The sequence below is a fragment of the Phaenicophaeus curvirostris genome, unplaced genomic scaffold (assembly GCF_032191515.1).
Source record: "Phaenicophaeus curvirostris isolate KB17595 unplaced genomic scaffold, BPBGC_Pcur_1.0 scaffold_44, whole genome shotgun sequence".
Taxonomy (NCBI): Eukaryota; Metazoa; Chordata; class Aves; order Cuculiformes; family Cuculidae; genus Phaenicophaeus; species Phaenicophaeus curvirostris.
In genome coordinates this window covers 235,056-252,477 of record NW_027206667.1, presented here as the reverse complement: position 1 = coordinate 252,477, position 17,422 = coordinate 235,056, and the positions used below count along the sequence as shown (strand labels likewise).

The following is a 17,422-nucleotide window of genomic DNA, read 5'->3' as shown; positions in this document are numbered from 1 at the left end:
GCACCCAGCGAGGGCACCCAGCGAGGGCACCCCGGGGCTGCAGCCATGGGGGGGCTGGCGGCCGCGCTGCTCTGGGTGACCATGGCCGGGGCTGGAGGACACGGTACAGGGGCCGCTTGTGCAAAGGGAGGAGGCTGGGGGGGCACTTGTGCAAAGGGGGGGCCTGGGGGGGCACTTGTGCAAAGGAGCTGGGGGCACTTGTGGAAAGGGGAGGGGCTGGGGGGGCACTTGTGCAAAGGGAGAGGCTGGGGGGGCACTTGTGCATAGGAGCTGGGGGCACTTGTGGAAAGGGGAGGGGCTGGGGGGGCACTTGTGCAAAGGGGGGAGGCTGGGGGGGCACTTGTGCAAGAGGGAGGCTGGGGGGGCACTTGTGCAAAGGAGCTGGGGGTCACTTGTGCAGAGGGGGTGGGGGGGCTCTTGTGCAAAGGGAGAGGCTGGGGGGGCACTTGTGCAAGAGGGATGGGGTGAGGGGACCCTTGTGCACAGGGGTCTGGGGGGGCACTTGTGCCAAGGGGAGGGGCGGGGGGTCTTGTGGAAAGGGGGGAGGCTGTGGGGGCGCTTGTGCAAAGGAGCTGGGGGGGCACTTGTGCAAAGGGAGAGGCTGGGGGGGCGCTTGTGCAAAGGGGAGGGGCTGGGGGGGCTTGTGGAAAGGGGTGAGGCTGGGGGCACTTGTGCAGAGGGGGTGGGGGAGCACTTGTGCAAAGGGGAGGGGCTGGAGGGCACTTGTGGAAAGGGAGAGGCGGGGGGGCACTTGTGCAAAGGGAGGAGGCTGCAGGGACAGTTGTGCAAAGAGGATGAAACTGGAGGGGGCACTTGTGCACAGGAGGGAGGCTGGGGGGGCACTTGTGAAAAGGGGTCTGGGGGGGCACTTGTGCAAAGGGGGAGGCTGGGGGCACTTGTGCAAAGGGGATGGGGGCACTTGTGGAAAGGGAGAGGCTGCGGGGGGCACTTGTGCAGAGGGGGTGGGGGGCACTTGTGCACAGGAGGGAGGCTGGGGGGGCACTTGTGCAAAGGGAGGAGGCTGCAGGGACAGTTGTGCAAAAAGGATGAAACTGGAGGGGGCATTTGTTCAAAGGTGGGGGCAGGGAGGCACTTGTGCAAAGGGGTCTGGGGGGCACTTGTGCAAAGGGGGAGGCTGGGGGGCACTTGTACAAGAGGGAGGCTGGAGGGGCACTTGTGCAAAGGGGATGGGGTGAGGGGGCACTTGTGCAAAGGAGCTGGGGGCACTTCTGCAAAGGGGGAGGCTGGGAGCACTTGTGCAAAGGGGTCTGGGGGCACTTGTGCAGAGGGGAGGCTGGGGGGGCACTTGTGCGAAGGGAGAGTCTGGGGGCACTTGTGTGAAGGGAGAGGCTGGGGGCACTTGTGCAAAGGGAGAGGCTGGGGGCACTTGTGCAAGGGGGGTCTTGGGTTGGTGCATGAGTGAAGGGGCACTTGTGCAAGGGGCGCTTGTGCAAGGGGGTGCAGGGAGGGCACGTGTGCAAGGAGGGGGCAGGAGCGGGTGTGTTTGTGCAAGGGAGCAGGGGGGGGGTCTTGGGGTGGGAGGTGCTTGGGTTCCAAGGGGTGGAGGTGGTGGAGATCCATGGGGTTAAGGGTCTTGGGTTTGGGGGTCCATGGGTTGCAAGATCCTTGGGGTTGGGGTCTCTAGGGTTGAGGGGTCCTTGGGTTTTGGGGTCCATGAGGTCCATGAGGTAGGAGATCTTTGGGTTCGGAGGTCCTTGAGGTCTGTGGGATGGGGGGTCCTTGGGTTTGGGGTTCCATGGTGTCCATGGGGTGTCCCTTGGGTGTCCCTTGGGTTCCAAGGGGTGGAGGTGGTGGAGATCCATGGGGTTAAGGGTCTTGGGTTTGGGGATCCATGGGGTGCAAGATCCTTGGGGTTGAGGTCTCCAGGGCTGAGGCGTCCTTGGCTTTGGGGGTCCGTGGGTTGATGGGGTTCCATGAGGTCCATGAGGTAGGAGATCTTTGGGTTTGGAGGTCCTTGAGGTCAGTGGGATGGGGGGTCCTCGGGCTTGGGGTTCCATAGGGTCCATGGGGTGGGAGATCCTTGGGTTTGGGGCTCCATGGGATGGGAAATCCTTGAGTTTGAGGCTCGGAGTTGGGGTCTTCAAGGTTGGGCGTCCTTGGGATGGGAGATCCTTTGGTTTGAGGGTCCTTGAGATTAGGGTCCCCAGGGCTGGGGGTCCTTGGAGTGGAGAATCCTTGAGTTTGAGGGTCCTTGGGGTTGGGCTCTCCAGGGTTCAGGGTCCATGGGGTGGAGGATCCTTGGGTTTGAGGTTCTGTGGGGTGGTCCATCCTTCAGTTTGAGGCTCGGAGTTGGGGTCTTCAAAGTTGAGTGTCCTTGGAATGGGAGATCCTTGGGTTTGAGGGTTGTTGGCGTCTCTAGGGCTGGGGTCCATAGAGTGGAGGATCTTTGAGTTTGAGGGTCCTTGGGGTTGGGGTCTGCAGGGTTGGGGGTTCATGAGGTGGAAGATCCTTGAGTTTGAGGTTCTATGGGGTGGGAGGTCCTTCAGTTTGAGGCTCAGAGTTGGGGTCTTCAAGGTTGGGCGTCCTTGGAATGGGAGATCCTTGGGTTTGAGGGTCCTTGAGGTTGGGGTCTCCAGGGCTGGGGTCCATGGAGTGGAGGATCTTTGAGTTTGAGGGTCCTTGGGGTTGGGGTCTCTGGGGTTGGGGGTCCATGGGGTGGGAGATCCTTGGGTTTGAAGTTCTATGGGGTGGGAGGTCCTTCAGTTTGAGGCTCGGAGTTGAGGTCTTCAAGGTTGGGCGTCCTTGGAATGGGAGATCCTTGGGTTTGAGGGCCCTTGGGTTTGGGGTCTCCAGGGCTGCGGTCCTTGGGGTGGAGAATCTTTGAGTTTGGGGGTGCTGGTGGATGCAGTTGTGCTCTCCTGGTGTCCCAGAGCCGCCGGTGCACACCCTGGCCGAGGTCCTCTTCTGCCAGCCGCCCTGGCCCTCGCTGGGCGCGGCGCTCACCTTCGACGCCGACCAACTCTTCTGGTTCGACTTCCCCGGCTCCCGCTGGACCCCGCGCCTGCCTGACCTCCCACCGTGGCCTCCAGCCCTGGAGACCCCAGACCAGCTCCTCCAGGACGCCAACCTCTGCCAGGACCTGCGCCGCGCCATCACCGACCTGGTCACCGGCAGGCTGGCTGAGGCCAAGGGTAGGTGGCACCGCGCTCATGGTGGCCTCCATGTGCCACCATCATCATCATCATCATCTCCTGGTCCTCCATAACGTTCTCTCTCTTCGCACCATCATCATCCTCTCCTGGTCCTCCATAATGTTCTCTCTCTTCCCACCATCATCATCTCCTGATCCTCCATAACGTTCTCTCTCTTCCCACCATCATCATCTCCTGGTCCTCCATAACGTTCTCTCTCTTCCCACCATCATCATCTCATGGTCCTCCATAACGTTCTCTCTCTTCCCACCATCATCATCTCATGGTTCTCCATAACGTTCTCTCTTGGTTGGACGGGATTCACCATTAACTGGGTCAGGACTTGGGTGGATGGTGGCATCTAGAGGGTCATTGCCAAGGGTTCCATATCCATGTGGAGACAGCAGGACCGGAACTGGTCCGTATCGTCATCCATGACCTGTGTTACTATTGTCCCTTGACGTGGTCCTTCACAACATCCCAGTCAGGTTGGATGGAGCTCTGAGCGACCTGACCTGGTGGGAGATGCTCCATCCCTGGAGATGTTCAAGGTCAGGTTGGATGGAGCTAGAACAACCTGACCTGGTGGTTGATGCTACACCCCTGGAGATGTTCAAGGTCGGGTTGGATGGAGCTAGAGTGACCTGACCTGGTAGGAGATGCTCCATCCCTGGAGATGTTCAAGGTCAGGTTGGATGGAGCTAGAACAACCTGACCTGGTGGGAGATGCCCCTGTTGATGGATCAGATGCCCCCTTGATGGCTCCTCCCCCACCTCATCCCTCCTTGTCCACCCCAGGTGTCCCCATGGCCGATGTCTTCCCGATGCGACCTCCGGTGCCGGGTGAACCCAACACGCTGGTGTGCCTGGTGGCCAACATCTTCCCTCCGGCGGTGGAGATCGTGTGGCTGCTGGACGGCGTCCCTGTCACCCAGGAGGTCACCCACACCCACTACACGCCGATGGCCGATCTCACCTTCCTGCGTTTCTCCTACCTGCGCGTGACGCCGGCCACTGGTGACATCTACACCTGCGTCGTCACCCGCCAAGGGGACAACACCTCCACCATCGCCTACTGGGGTGAGGATGGGGACCCCGGAGGTGGTGGGTGCCCATCCTCGTGTCCTCCTGGGTGGAAAATTCTCTCCTGGGTGGAAAACGGGTTGGAAAACGGGCCCAGAGAGTGGGAGGAAATGGAGTTCACTCCTGCTGGAGGACAGTTCCAAGTGGTGTCCCCAGGGCTCAGTGCTGGGTCCTGTTCAATGTCTTTATCAATGACCTGGATGGAGGCATCGAGGGCACCCTGAGCGAGTTTGGGGATGACACTGAGCTGGGAAGATCTCCTGGAGGGTTTTGAGGGTCTCCAAAGGGATCTGAAAAGGCTGGATCCATGGGCTGAGACCAACGGGATGAGGTTCAACCAGGCACTTGGGGCACAACAACCCTGAGCAGCTCCAGACTAGGAGAAGTCTGGCTGGAAAGTACCTGGAGGAGAAGGACCTGGGGGTGTTGGGTGACCAGGAGCCAGCAGGGGCCCAGGGGGCCAAGGAGGCCAAGGGCATCTGGGCTTGGAGCAGCCCCGGCGTGGCCAGCAGGGCCAGGGAGGTTCTTCTCCCTCTGGGGAGACCCAACCTCGAATCCCGGGGTCAGTTTGGGGCCCTCCCCACAAGGAGGATGTGGAGGCTCTGGAGCGAGGCCAGAGAAGGGAACGGAGCTGGGGAAGGGGCTGGAGGACACGTCTGAGGGACCTGGGATGGTTCATCCTGGAGAAGAGGAGGCTGAGGGGAGAGCTCGTTGCTCTCTCCAACTCCCTGAGAGGAGGTTGTGGAGAGGAGGGAGCTGGGCTCTTCTCCCAAGGGACAGGGGACAGGACGAGAGGGAATGGCCTCAAGCTCCACCAGGGGAGCCTCAGGATGGACAGCAGGATGAAATTTCTCATGGAAAGTGTCATTGGGAGCTGGAAGAGGGAGGGGGTTGAGTCCCCTTCCCTGAGGGGTTTTAGGGACGGGTGGACGAGGTGCTGAGGGACACGGGTCAGTGATCGATGGGGATGGTTGGACGCGATGATCCGGAAGGTCCTTTCCAACCTGGTGACTCTGTGATTCCGTGATCTCCTGGCAGTTCTCCAGCCGCCGGTGGACGCCGAGGAGCTGCAGACGGCTCTGTGCGGCGCCGCCATGGCCCTGGGCATCCTCCTGGCTCTGCTCGGCATCGCGATGCTGGTGGCCGCGCGACGAGGAGCCCGCGGGGCGGGGAGGTGACCAGGGGGTGACCCCAACCCCCCGTGTCCCCAACCCCTCGTGTCCCCAGTCCCCCATCCCACACCACCTTCCCCAGAATTAAACACCTTGGCTGCGCCCGTGCCTCAGTTTCTCCATTGCCAAAGGGTGGAAGGGCTGGAGGAGGCCATGGTGGTGGCTTCTCCATTGCCTGATATGGGGTTGGGCTGCTTCTGCTCCATTCCCAGAGCCAAACCTGAGCCGTGCCTCAGTTTCCCCACTTGAATCGGAGGGAGGTGGCCATGATGGTGGCTTCTCCACTGTCTGGTATGGGGTTGGGCTGGATCACACCCCATGATGAGCGACTCCAGAGCCGTGCCTCAGTTTCCCCACTTGAATTGGAGGAACGTGACCATGGCAGTGGCTTCTCTGCTGTCTGGTATGGGGTTGGGTTCCTCCTGCTCTGTTCCCAGAGCCATCCCAGATCTGTTCCTCAGTTTCCCCACTCAAATGGGAGGTGGTGGCCATGGTGGTGGCTTCTCTGCTGTCTGATATGGGGTTGGGCTCCTCCTGCCCCATTCCCAGAGCCACTCCTGAGCTGTGCCTCAGTTTCCCCCCTTGAATTGGAGGGAGGTGGCTGTGATGGTGGCTTCTCTGCTGTCTGATATGGGGTTGGGCTGGATTGCACCCCGCGAAAAGCCACTCCAGATCCGTGCCTCAGTTTCCCCACTCGAATGGGAGGTGGTGGCCGTGGTGGTGGCTTCTCCATTGTCTGATATGGGGTTGGGCTCCTCCTGCTCCAGCTCCGTTCCCAGAGCCAGCCCAGATCTGTGCCTCAGTTTCCCCACTTGAACTGGAGGGAGGTGGCCATGGTGGTGGTTTCTCCACTGTCTAATATGGGGTTGGGCTGGATCACACCCCATGATGAGCGACTCCAGAGCCGTGCCTCGGTTTCCCCACTTGAATTGGAGGAACGTGACCATGGCGGTGGCTTCTCTGCTGTCTGGTATGGGGTTGGGTTCCTCCTGCTCCGTTCCCAGAGCCATCCCAGATCTGTTCCTCAGTTTCCCCACTCGAATGGGAGGTGGTGGCCATGGTGGTGGCTTCTCCATTGTCTGATATAGGGTTGGGCTCCTCCTGCCCCATTCCCAGAGCCACTCCTGAGCTGTGCCTCAGTTTCCCCACTTGAATCGGAGGGAGGTGGCTGTGGTGGTGGCTTCTCCGCTGTCTGATATGGGGTTGGGCTGGATTGCACCCCGCGAAAAGCCACTCCAGATCTGTGCCTCGGTTTCCCCAGTTTAACTTGCCATGGTGGTGGCTTCTCCATTGTCTGATATGGGGTTGGGCTCCTCCTGCTCCAGCTCCATTCCTAGAGCCATCCCAGATCTGTGCCTCAGTTTCCCCACTTGAACTGGAGGGAGGTGGCCATGGTGGTGGCTTCTCCACTGTATAATATGGGGTTGGGCTGGATCACACCCCATGAAGAACGACTCCAGAGCTGTGCATCAGTTTCCCCACTTGAATTGGAGGAACATGACCATGGTGGTGGCTTCTCTGCTGTCTGGTATGGGGTTGGGTTCCTCCTGCTCCATTCCCAGAGCCATCCCAGATCTGTTCCTCAGTTTCCCCACTCGAATGGGAGGTGGTGGCCATGGTGATGGCTTCTCCGTTGTCTGATATGGGGTTGGGCTCCTCCTGTCCCATTCCCAGAGCCACCCCAGACCCGTGCCTCAGTTTCCCCAGCGGCAGGGCCCGTGGTGCCCATCCCAAGCCTGGGCACAGGGCCAGCCCCGCTCCGCCCCGGCGCTGGTGACGCAGGAGAAGGCCCTGGGGACAGTCCCTGAGGAGGAGGAGGAGCCGGTGGGGATGAAGGTTGGGACATGCAGGACGAGGCCGGAGCTCGAGCTTTGGTGGCCGTGGGGACGCTGGTGGTGCTGGCGCTGAGCGGCCAGGGAGCAGGTTGGGGGGGACACGGGGGAGGGAGGGGGTCCAACCCCTGGGGACTGTGGCCACCTCTTGCCTGGGGGTGGCCACCAGCTCCAAGCTGGAGATGGACTTTGGATCTTGGAGGATGGAGGGGTGGGGAGATGGAGAAACGGAGATGGGTGGAGAGGTGGGAGGGGATGGAGATGGATGGGGAGATGGAGATAGGTGGAGGGATGGAGAAATGGAGATGGATGGAGAGATGGGAAGGGATGGTGATGGAGACAGATGGAGGGATTCGGATGGGTGGAGGGATGGAGGGATGGAGGTGGATGGAGGAATGGGGTGGATGTAGAGATGGAGGGATGGAGATGGGTGGAGAGGTGGGAAGGGATGGTGATGGACAGAAGGATTGGGAGATGGATGGAAGGATGGAGGGACAGGGGTGGATGGAGAGATGGAGAAATGGAGGGATGGAGGGGGATGAAGAGGTGGGAAGGGATGGAGATGGAAGGATGGGGAGATGGAGATGGGTGGAAGGATGGAGGGGTGGGGTGGATGGAGAGATGGAGAAATGGAGATGGGTGGAGAGGTGGGAAGGGAGAGAGATGGAGTTGGATGGAGGAATGAGATGAATGGAAGGATGGGGAGATGGGGTGGATGGAGGGATGAGGATATGGAGGTGGGTGGAGTGGATGGATGGATGGAGATGGAAGGGGCCTGGGGTTTGATGGAAGGAGGAGGGCAGATGGAATCAGGAGGGGAACAGAAGGGATGGGGATGGATGGAGAGGTGGAGGTGAGATGGGTGGGGATGGATGGACATGGACAGAGACATGGGGATGGACAAAGGTGACCCAGGAGATGCCACCTCCCTGCCGTCCCCTCTTAGGCGCCTTCCTGGTGCACGTGGCCAGCTCCTGCCCACTGGCGGCCAACGGCTCCGTGCTGGACTTCGACTTTGCCATCGTCTTCAACAAGAACCCGCTGGTCTGCTACGACCCCACCGCCCAGCTCTTTGTCCCCTGTGACTGGGGGCTGCTCCACGGCGTCGCCGACGTGGTGGCCGCCAACCTCAACAACGACACCGGCTGGTTGCAGCGCGCTGAGGCCCGGCACCGCGCCTGCCGTGACCTGGGCCTCCACTTCTGGGCCTCCACGGCACTGCGGAGGAGTGAGCTCTGCGGGCACCTCGTGGGGACATCGCCTGGGGGCACGGGGACACCTCATGGAGACATGGGGATATCCCATGGGGACACCCCATGGGGACATCGAATGGGGACATGGGGACATCACATGGGGACATCTCATGGGGACATGGGGACATCTCAAGGGGACATCGTGTGGGGGCATGGGGATATCTTATGGGGTCATCTCATGGGATCATTGCATGAGGACATGGGGACACCTCATGGGGACATCTCTTGGGGGCAGAGGGACACCTCATGGGGACATTGCATGGGGACATGGGGATATCCTATGGGGACATCGCGTGGGAAGATCGCATGTGGACACCTTGTGGGGATATTGCATGGGGACATGGGGACACCTCATAAAGACATCACGTGGGGACATCTCATGGAGACATCTCATGGGGACCTCCCATGGGAACACTTCATGGGGACACCTCATGGGGACATCGCATGGGGTCATCTCATGGGGTCATGACATGGGGACACCTCATGGGGACATTGCATGGGGACATGGGGATATCCTATGGGGACATCACGTGGGGACATCTCATGGAGACATCTCATGGGGACATTGCATGGGGACATGGGGATATTCTATGGGGACATCTCATGGGGACATGGGGACACCTCATGGGGACATCTCATGGGGACATGGGGATATCCTAGAGGGACATCTCATGGAGACATTGCATGGGGACATTGCATGGGGACATGGGGATATCTGAAGGGGACATTGCATGGGAGCATGTGGGTACCTCATGGGGACACCTCATGGGGACGTGGGGATATCTCATGGTGACATTACGTGGGGGCATGGGGATATCTCATGGGGACATTTCATGGGGACACCTTATGGGGACACCTCATGGGGTCACCATCCAGAGTGGGGAGGGGCTCATCCCACCACTGACCTCCCGCCATCCCCGTTCCAGCCCCACCCCAAGTCCGCATCGTCGCCTCCAAGACCTCCAATGCCCGGACTCCTGTTCTTCTCACCTGCCACGTGTGGGGCTTCTACCCGGCCGAGGTGACCCTCACCTGGCTGCACAACGAGGACGTGGTGGCCACCAAGGCCACCCCCAAGGTCCTGCCCAATGGTGACTGGACCTACCAGACGCAGGTGATGCTGAGGGTCACCGCCAAGCCTGGGGACACCTTCACGTGCTCGGTGGAGCACAGCAGCCTGGAGCAGCCCCTCCAGAAGGACTGGGGTGAGGGCAGGTGACAGGGACGTGGTGCGTGGACACCTGGGTCTCTGGTGGCTCATCGTGGCTGCTCTGTCCCCGCAGGTCCTGGCTTGTCCCCAGGGTTGGTGGTGAAGGTGGTGGTGGCCGCGGTGATGATGACCCTGGGGCTGGTGGTCTTCGCTGCGGGCACCTTCAGCTACTGCCGCCAGGCTCCAGGTGAGGGACGCGTGGGGACACACATGGCCAACACGACACCCACCTAAACCACCCTATGATGGGGGCACAACAACCCTGAGCAGCTACAGACTAGGAGAAGTCTGTCTAGAAAGCTGCCTGGAGGAGAGGGACCTGGGGGTGTTGGTTGACAGCGACTGAACATGAGCCAGCAGTGTGCCCAGGTGGCCAAGAAGGCCAATGGCATCTTGGCTTGGATCAGACACGGCGTGGCCAGCAGGGCCAGGGAGGTTCTTCTCCCTCTGGACTCGGCACTGGTGAGACCGCTCCTCGAATCCTGTGTTCAGTCCTGGGCCCCTCACCACAAGAAGGATGTTGAGGCTCTGGAGCGAGTCCAGAGAAGAGCAACAAAGCTGGTGACGGGGCTGGAGAACAGGTCTGAGGGACCTGGGGTGGTTTATCCTGGAGAAGAGGAGGCTGAGGGGAGACCTCATTGCTCTCTGCAACTCCCTGAGAGGAGGTTGTAGAGAGGAGGGAGCTGGGCTCTTCTCCCAAGGGACAGGGGACAGGACGAGAGGGAATGGCCTCAAGCTCCACCAGGGGAGGTTCAGGCTGGACATTAGGAAAAAATTTTTCACGGAAAGGGTCATTGGGCACTGGCAGAGGCTGCCCAGGGAGGGGGTTGAGTCCCCTTCCCTGGAGGTGTTTAAGGCACGGGTGGACGAGGTGCTGAGGGACATGGGTTAGTGTTTGATAGGAATGGTTGGACTCGATGATCCGGTGGGTCTCTTCCAACCTGTTTTTTCTATGATTCTAGGATTCTATGATTCTATGGGTGAACCTCATTTGTCTTCTTCTGCCTCCCAGCTCCTGTTCCCGGTCCTAATCTTGGTCTTGATTCACATCCTGGTTTGGGTCCCGGTCTCGGTCCTGGTCCCAGTCCTGGTCTTGGTCCTGGTCCTGGTTCATCTCCTGGTCTTGGATCTGGTCCTAGTCCTGGTTCTGGTCCTGGTCCCAGTCCTAGTTCTGTTCCCAGTGCTAGTCCTGGTCTTGGTCCTCATTCTGGTCCTGGTCCGGGTCCCAGTTCTGGTCTCGGTCCTGGTCCTGGTTCATCTCCTGGTCTTGGATCTGGTACCAGTGCTGGTTCTGGTCCTGGTCCTGATCCTGATTCTGACCCTGGTCCTGATGCCCCATGGCCCCGTGTCCCCTCAGTCCCCAAGCCGCGAGCTCCAGCCCCCCGGACGTGAGGGTCATGGTGCTGGGACCCCCAGGGGTGCCCAGTCGGGGGGGACCCCTCAGCCCTCCAATAAAAGTCTTGGTGACCCCCGTGTCCCCATGTGTCCCTTGTCCCCCCATGTCCCATCGTGTCCCGCCATGTCCCCCAATGTCCCTTTGTCCCCTCATGTCCCACCGTGTCCCCATATGTCCCCACATCCCTGTATCCCCCAATGTCCCCTCATGTTTTCCCAATGTCCCCTCATGTCTCTCCATGTCCCCACGACCCCCAAAGTCCCCTTGTCCCCTTGTGTCCCCCTATGTCCCCAAATGTTCCCACATCCCCACGTCCCCAAATATCCCCACATCCCCATGTTCCCCAATGTTCCCTTGTGTCCCCCCATGTCCCCTTGTCCCCTCGTGTCCCCCCATGTCCCCCCATGTCCCCCCATGTCCCCCAATGTCCCCACATCCCCCTGTCCCCCATATCCCCTCGTGTTCTCCCCTTGTCTCCCCGTGTTCCCCCCCACTCCCATGTCCCCTCACATTCCCCCATGTCCCTCTGCCCCGATATCCCCCCCTTTCCTCCTGTGTCCCCCCGATGTCCCCCCACAACGCCCCCATGTCCCCTTGTGCCCCCACGGGTGTTTGTGGGCTCCCAGTGCTCCCAGTTTGGGCCCAGAGGGGTTACTGGGAGGGGAGGGGTGGTTAACGCTACCACGGAAGCGCTTGGGGGGGGACACAGGGACCCCTGGGAGGGGGGGAGGTACTTTTGGGGGGTGTCCCCATGGGGACAGTGACCCTGCCACGGTGGTGACAGGGATGGAACCCCCCCCAGTGCCCCCCAGTCTCATACTGGGGCAGCCGCGGGGCTTTCTGTTCCGGCAACTGGTGACGCCCGAGGGTGCTGGGGCCCCATTGGGTGCTGGGGAGGGGGGGGGCAGGGAGGGTGTGGGGCCGGGCTTGGGGGGCAGGGGGGGCACAGGCAGCGGCCAGACACCCCCACACCCACCCCAGCCCATCATGCTGGTGCTACTGGGGCTGGCACTGGGAGCCCGCGGGGCAGGTGGGGACTGGGGGGCACTGGGGGGACTGGGGGGATTGGGGGGAATTGGGGGGACTGGGGGAAGTGGGGTGCTAGGAGGACTGGGGGAACTGGGGGCACTGGGGGAACTGGGGGGATTGGGGGGAATTGGGGGGACTGGGGGAACTGGGGGGACTGGGGGGACTGGGGGGAATGGGGGAACTGGGGCACTGGGAGGACTGGGGGGAATGGGAGAACTGGGGGAACTGGGGCGCTGGGGGGAATGGGGAGACTTGGGGAACTGGGGGGCTATGGGGACTGGGAGACTGGGGGGACTGGGGGACTTGGGGGGTACTGGGGGGATTGGGGACAGGTGGGTGGGGGTGGACTGGGAAGCACTGGGGGGGCACTGGGAGAGACTGGGGGATTTGGGACAGGTGGGCAAGTGGGGCACTGGGGGGACTGGGGGGGACTGGGGAGGACTTGGGACAGGTGGGTAGGGGGGGACTGGGGGGCACTGGGGAGGCACTGGGAGGATTTGGGACAGGTTGGGGGGGACTGGGGGGCACTGGGGGGGCACTGGGGGGATTTGGGGCATGTGGGGCACTGGGGGGACTGAGAGGACTGTGGGGACTAGGGGTGACTGGGGGGACTGGGGGGGATTGGGGACATGGACAGGTGGGGGACTGGGGGGGACTGGGGGGACTGGGAGGGACTGGGGACATGGACAGGTGGAGGACTGGGGGGTACTGGGGGGACTGGGGGAACTGGGGGGGATTGGGGCAGGGGGGGCACAGGGGGGACTGGGAGGGACTGGGGGAACTGGGGGGATTGGGGGCAGGTGGGGCATTGGGGGACGGGGGAAACTGGGGGGGGACTGGGGCATTATGGGGTTGGAGACACTGGGGGGACTGGGGAAACTGGGGACACTGGGGGAAGTGGAAGGAGGGGCTTGGGGGCAAAGGGGGGCCTGGGTGGAACTGGGGACACTGGAAGAGACTGGGGGGCAGGGGGGATTGGGGACACTGGGGGAAGGGACAAGGGGGAGAATGGGGGTCTGGGGGAGGGGGGGAACTGGGGACACTGGGGATGAGGGGGGAGAATGGGGAATGTGGGGGGATGAAGGGAAAGGGGGGGGCACAGGGGGGTCTGGGGAAACTGGGGGGGGCAAAGGGGCTTGGGGGCAAAGGGGGGGGCTGGGGGGTGGGGACTGGGAACCCAGGGGAGGGGGGGGGCTGGTGCTGGGGACCCCCAGGAAGGGTTTGGTAGGGGGAGCTCAGCCTTGGGGGACCCTGGGATGGGTTGGGGGCCTTCAGCCTTGTGGGGCAAGGATGGAAGTGGATGGAGATGGGTGGAGGTGGATGGAGATGGATGGAGATGGATGGAAATGGATGGAGATGGATGGAGGTGGATGGAGATGGATGGAGGTGGATGGAGGTAGATGGAGATGGATGGAGGTGGATGGAGATGGATGGAGGTGGATGGAGATGGATGGAGGTGGATGGAGGTAGATGGAGGTGGGTGGAGGTGGGTGGAGGTGGGTGGAGGTGGGTGGAGGTGGGTGGAGGTGGATGGTGGTGGGTGGAGGTGAGTGGAGGTGGATGGAGATGGATGGAGGTGGGTGGAGGTGGGTGGAGGTGCATGGAGGTGGGTGGAGGTGGATGGAGGTGGATGGAGGTGGGTGGAGGTGGGTGGAGGTGGATGGAGATGGGTGGAGGTGGAAGGGGTGGGTGAAGTGATAGGTTTGGGTGGAGGAATGAGGATGGGTGGAGGGATGGACATTGGTGGAAGGGTGGAAATGGATGGGAGGATGGGGACGGATGAAGGAACAGGGAGATGGCTGGAGTTGTGGGTTTGGACGGAAGCACAGGGAGTGATGGGCAGGTGGGCAAGGATGGAGGGATGAGGACAGATGAGGAGTAGATGAAGGGATGGAGATGGACAGAGGGATGGGCTTGGACAGACACGGAAGAAGGGATGGAGGTGGAAGGTGGGAGGGCAGATGGAGGAATGGCTTCAGCAGGAGAACAGAAGGGATGGGGGTGGGTGGAGAAATGGAGATGAGATGGATGAGGGATGGAAGGGGATGGACAGAAATGGATGGGAATGAACAGAGATGGATGGAGAGGTGGGGATGGATGGACATGGACAGAGACACGGGGATGGACAAAGGTGACCCAGGAGATGCCACCTCCCCCCGTCCCCCTCTTAGGCGCCTTCCTGGTGCACGTGGCCAGCTCCTGCCCGCTGGCGGCCAACGGCTCCATGCTGGACTTCGACTTTGCCATCGTCTTCAACAAGAACCCGCTGGTCTGCTACGACCCCACCACCCGGCTCTTCGTCGCCTGCGACTGGGGGCTGCTCCACGACGCCGCCGACGTGGTGGCCGCCAACCTCAACAACAACACCGGCTGGTTGCAGCGCACCGAGGCCCGGCACCGCGCCTGCCGTGACCTGGGCCTCCACTTCTGGGCCTCCACGGCGCTGCGGAGGAGTGAGCTCTGCGGGCACCTCGTGGGATCATCGCGTGGGGGCACGGGGACATCCCGTGGGGACATCGCGTGGGGGCACGGGGACATCCCATGGGGACATCACGTGGGGTCATCTCATAGGGACATGGGGACATCTCATGGGATCATCGCATGGGGACATGGGGACATCGCATGGGGACATAGGGACATCTCAAGGGGACATCACAAGAGGACATGGGGATATCTCATGGGGGCATCGCATGGGGACATGCAGACACCTTGTGGGGACATCTCGTGGGGACACGGGGACATCTCAAGGGGACATGGGGATATCTCAAGGGGACATCACAAGAGGACATGGGGATATCTCAAGGGGACATGCGGACACCTCGTGGGGACATCTTGTGGGGACGTGGGGACATCTCAAGAGGATATCTCATGGGGACATGGGGATATCTCAAGGGGACATAGCATGGGGACATGGGGATATCTCATGGGGACATCTAATGGGGACACCTCATGGGGATATCTCAAAGGGACATAGCATGGGGACATGGGGATATCTCATGGGGACATCTAATGGGGACACCTCATGGGGATATCTCATGGGGACATCTAATGGGGACACCTCATGGGGATATCTCAAGGGGACATAGCATGGGGACATGGGGATATCTCATGGGCACATCGCATGGGGACATGGGGACATCTAATGGGGACACCTCATGAGAATATCTCAAGGGGACATAGCATGGGGACATGGGGACACCTCATGGGGACATGGGGATGTCTCAAGGGGACATCTCATGGGGAGGCCTCATGGGAACTTTGCATGTGATCATCTCATGGAGATGCCTTACGAGGATATTTCATGGGACGTCTCATGGACACATCTCATGGGAACGTCTCTTGGGGATATTGCATGGCGACATTGCATGTGGACGTGGGGATATATCACAGGGACATCTCATGGGGACACACCATGGGGACACCATCCAGGGTGGGGGGGCGGCTCATCCCACCACTGACCTCCCCCCATCCCTGTTCCAGCCCCACCCCAAGTCCGCATCGTCGCCTCCAAGACCTCCAACGCCCGGACTCCTGTTCTCCTCACCTGCCACGTGTGGGGCTTCTACCCGGCCGAGGTGACCCTCACCTGGCTGCACAACGGGGACATCGTGGGCCCCGGTGACCGGCCCCCGATCTCCGCCATTCCCAACGGTGACTGGACCTACCAGACGCAGGTGACCCTCCTGGTGGACCCGGTGGCCGGGGACACCTTCACGTGCTCGGTGCAGCACGCCAGCCTGGAGCAGCCCCTCCTGGAGGACTGGGGTGAGTTGGGGGGGAGGACACCCAACTGGACATCTGGGGGGTCACCACGTCATTGTCCACACCCACCGTGTCCCCACAGGTCCCGGCTTGTCCCCAGGGTTGACGCTGAAAGTGGTGGCGGCCACTCTGGTGATGATGGTCGGGCTCGGCTTTTTCATCGCTGGCGTCTACCACTACCGGGCTGGGCCACCAGCCAAGGGTGAGTGGAGGAGGGACAGGGACAGGGACAGTGGCCTGGGAGGTGACAGGGACAGTGGCCTGGGAGGTGACACAGACCCTCCTCACCCCCTCAACTCCCCCTTACAGGTTACACGCCCATTCCTGGAGACAACTACCACGTAGGTAAGGGCTCGTCCACCCTGTCCCATGTCCCCAAGGGGCGCGTCACCCCCTCTACCACCCTGTGTCCCCTCCAGACAGCATCTGAGGACCCCCTGAACGGCCACGTCCTGGCATCGACAGCCCCGCCGTGTCGCTGTCACCCTGGGGTGACACTGCATAGATGACAATAAAGAGGCTCCGTGATGGCGTGGTGGCATATGGGGACACCAGGAGTGAGGGACACTGGGAACGAGGAGATGTTAGGCATGAGGAACGCTGGGGACACTGGGCATGGGGATCACTGGGAACAAGGGGTGTTGTGGCTAGTGATGGCTACAGGCTCTTGGGAAGGGACAGACTTCAGTACACGATGGGGGATGATGGGATGGAGAACAGCATGAGGAGGAGGACTTGGGGTGCTGGGGGAGGAGAACCTCAACCTGAGCCGCCAACGTGTGCTCACAGCCCAGAATCCAAGCGTGTCCTGGGCTGCATCAGAAGCCGTGATGCCAGCAGGGCGAGGGAGGGGATTGTCCCCTCGGCTCCACTCGGGTGAGACCTCATCTGGAGTGCTGTCTCCACTTCTGGAACCCTCAAGATGAGAAGGAGATGGAGCAGTAGGAACGGGTCCAGAGGAGGCTACAAGGATGAACCAAGGGCTGGAGCATACGAGGAGAGGCTGAGAGAGTTGGGGTTGTTCAGCCTGGAGAAGAGAAGGCTCCGAGGAGAGCTTAGAGCAGCTTCCAGTGCCTGAAGGGGCTCCAAGAGAGCTGGGGAGGGGCTGTTCCCAAAGGCTTGGGGTGACAGGACAAGGGACAATGTGGATAAACTGGAGAGGGGCAGAGTTCGACTGGACATAAGGAGAAATCTCTTCACCGTGAGGATGGGGAGGAACTGGAACAGGTTGCCCCGGAAGGTTGCATCTGCCCCATCCCTGGAGGGGTTCCAGGCCAGGTTGGGTGGGGGACTGGAGCCCCGGATCCAGTGGGAGGTGTCCCTGCCCAGGGCCAGAGGGCTGCGACTGGATGAGCTTTAAGGTCTCCCCCAACCCAAACCATTCTAGGATTCTGTGACTCTATCACTCTACGATAATAACATAAAAATCAGTCCTTGGGAAGGAAAAGAATGTTGGAAAATTTATAGATGGGAAATCTCTCCAGTCCCAGCTCTGGTCTCGCTGCCCACGGCTGATGGAGATGATGGCCCCGC

At 61.2% G+C, this 17,422-nt stretch overlaps 3 protein-coding genes across 3 annotated transcripts; all 3 read left to right on the top strand.

Annotated features, from left to right (window-relative positions):
* On the top strand, positions 1-5,503 carry LOC138733867 (class II histocompatibility antigen, M alpha chain). The gene is made up of 4 exons (XM_069881373.1): positions 1-103; positions 2,892-3,152; positions 3,951-4,232; positions 5,274-5,503. Exons 1-4 carry the CDS (start codon positions 46-48, stop codon positions 5,411-5,413), a joined length of 741 nt encoding a protein of 246 aa, XP_069737474.1. The 5' UTR covers positions 1-45; the 3' UTR covers positions 5,414-5,503.
* A 1,748-nt stretch (positions 5,504-7,251) lies between these two features.
* Positions 7,252-11,094, top strand: LOC138733878 (HLA class II histocompatibility antigen, DM beta chain-like). The gene is made up of 5 exons (XM_069881388.1): positions 7,252-7,330; positions 8,186-8,467; positions 9,419-9,697; positions 9,776-9,892; positions 10,802-11,094. Exons 1-5 carry the CDS (start codon positions 7,252-7,254, stop codon positions 11,092-11,094), a joined length of 1,050 nt encoding a protein of 349 aa, XP_069737489.1.
* Positions 11,095-12,048: 954 nt separating this feature from the next.
* On the top strand, positions 12,049-16,408 carry LOC138733865 (HLA class II histocompatibility antigen, DM beta chain). Its single transcript, XM_069881372.1, has 6 exons — positions 12,049-12,128; positions 14,299-14,580; positions 15,608-15,892; positions 15,972-16,091; positions 16,199-16,234; positions 16,309-16,408. The coding sequence occupies exons 1-6, from the start codon at positions 12,086-12,088 to the stop codon at positions 16,317-16,319; spliced, it is 777 nt and encodes a 258-aa protein (XP_069737473.1). The 5' UTR covers positions 12,049-12,085; the 3' UTR covers positions 16,320-16,408.
* Positions 16,409-17,422: the final 1,014 nt, after the last annotated feature.

Bases quoted from the DNA above. Each gene is read 5' to 3' on its own strand.
- LOC138733878 (XM_069881388.1), top strand. From the start codon at position 7,252: ATGCAGGACGAGGCCGGAGCTCGAGCTTTGGTGGCCGTGGGGACGCTG. The intron at 8,468-9,418 runs GTGAGCTCTGCG...TCCCCGTTCCAG, and splicing joins CTCCACGGCACTGCGGAGGA to CCCCACCCCAAGTCCGCATC. The intron at 9,698-9,775 runs GTGAGGGCAGGT...CTGTCCCCGCAG, and splicing joins GCCCCTCCAGAAGGACTGGG to GTCCTGGCTTGTCCCCAGGG.
- LOC138733865 (XM_069881372.1), top strand. From the start codon at position 12,086: ATGCTGGTGCTACTGGGGCTGGCACTGGGAGCCCGCGGGGCAG. The intron at 14,581-15,607 runs GTGAGCTCTGCG...TCCCTGTTCCAG, and splicing joins CTCCACGGCGCTGCGGAGGA to CCCCACCCCAAGTCCGCATC. The intron at 16,092-16,198 runs GTGAGTGGAGGA...TCCCCCTTACAG, and splicing joins GGCTGGGCCACCAGCCAAGG to GTTACACGCCCATTCCTGGA.
- LOC138733867 (XM_069881373.1), top strand. From the start codon at position 46: ATGGGGGGGCTGGCGGCCGCGCTGCTCTGGGTGACCATGGCCGGGGCT. The intron at 3,153-3,950 runs GTAGGTGGCACC...TGTCCACCCCAG, and splicing joins CAGGCTGGCTGAGGCCAAGG to GTGTCCCCATGGCCGATGTC. The intron at 4,233-5,273 runs GTGAGGATGGGG...ATCTCCTGGCAG, and splicing joins CTCCACCATCGCCTACTGGG to TTCTCCAGCCGCCGGTGGAC.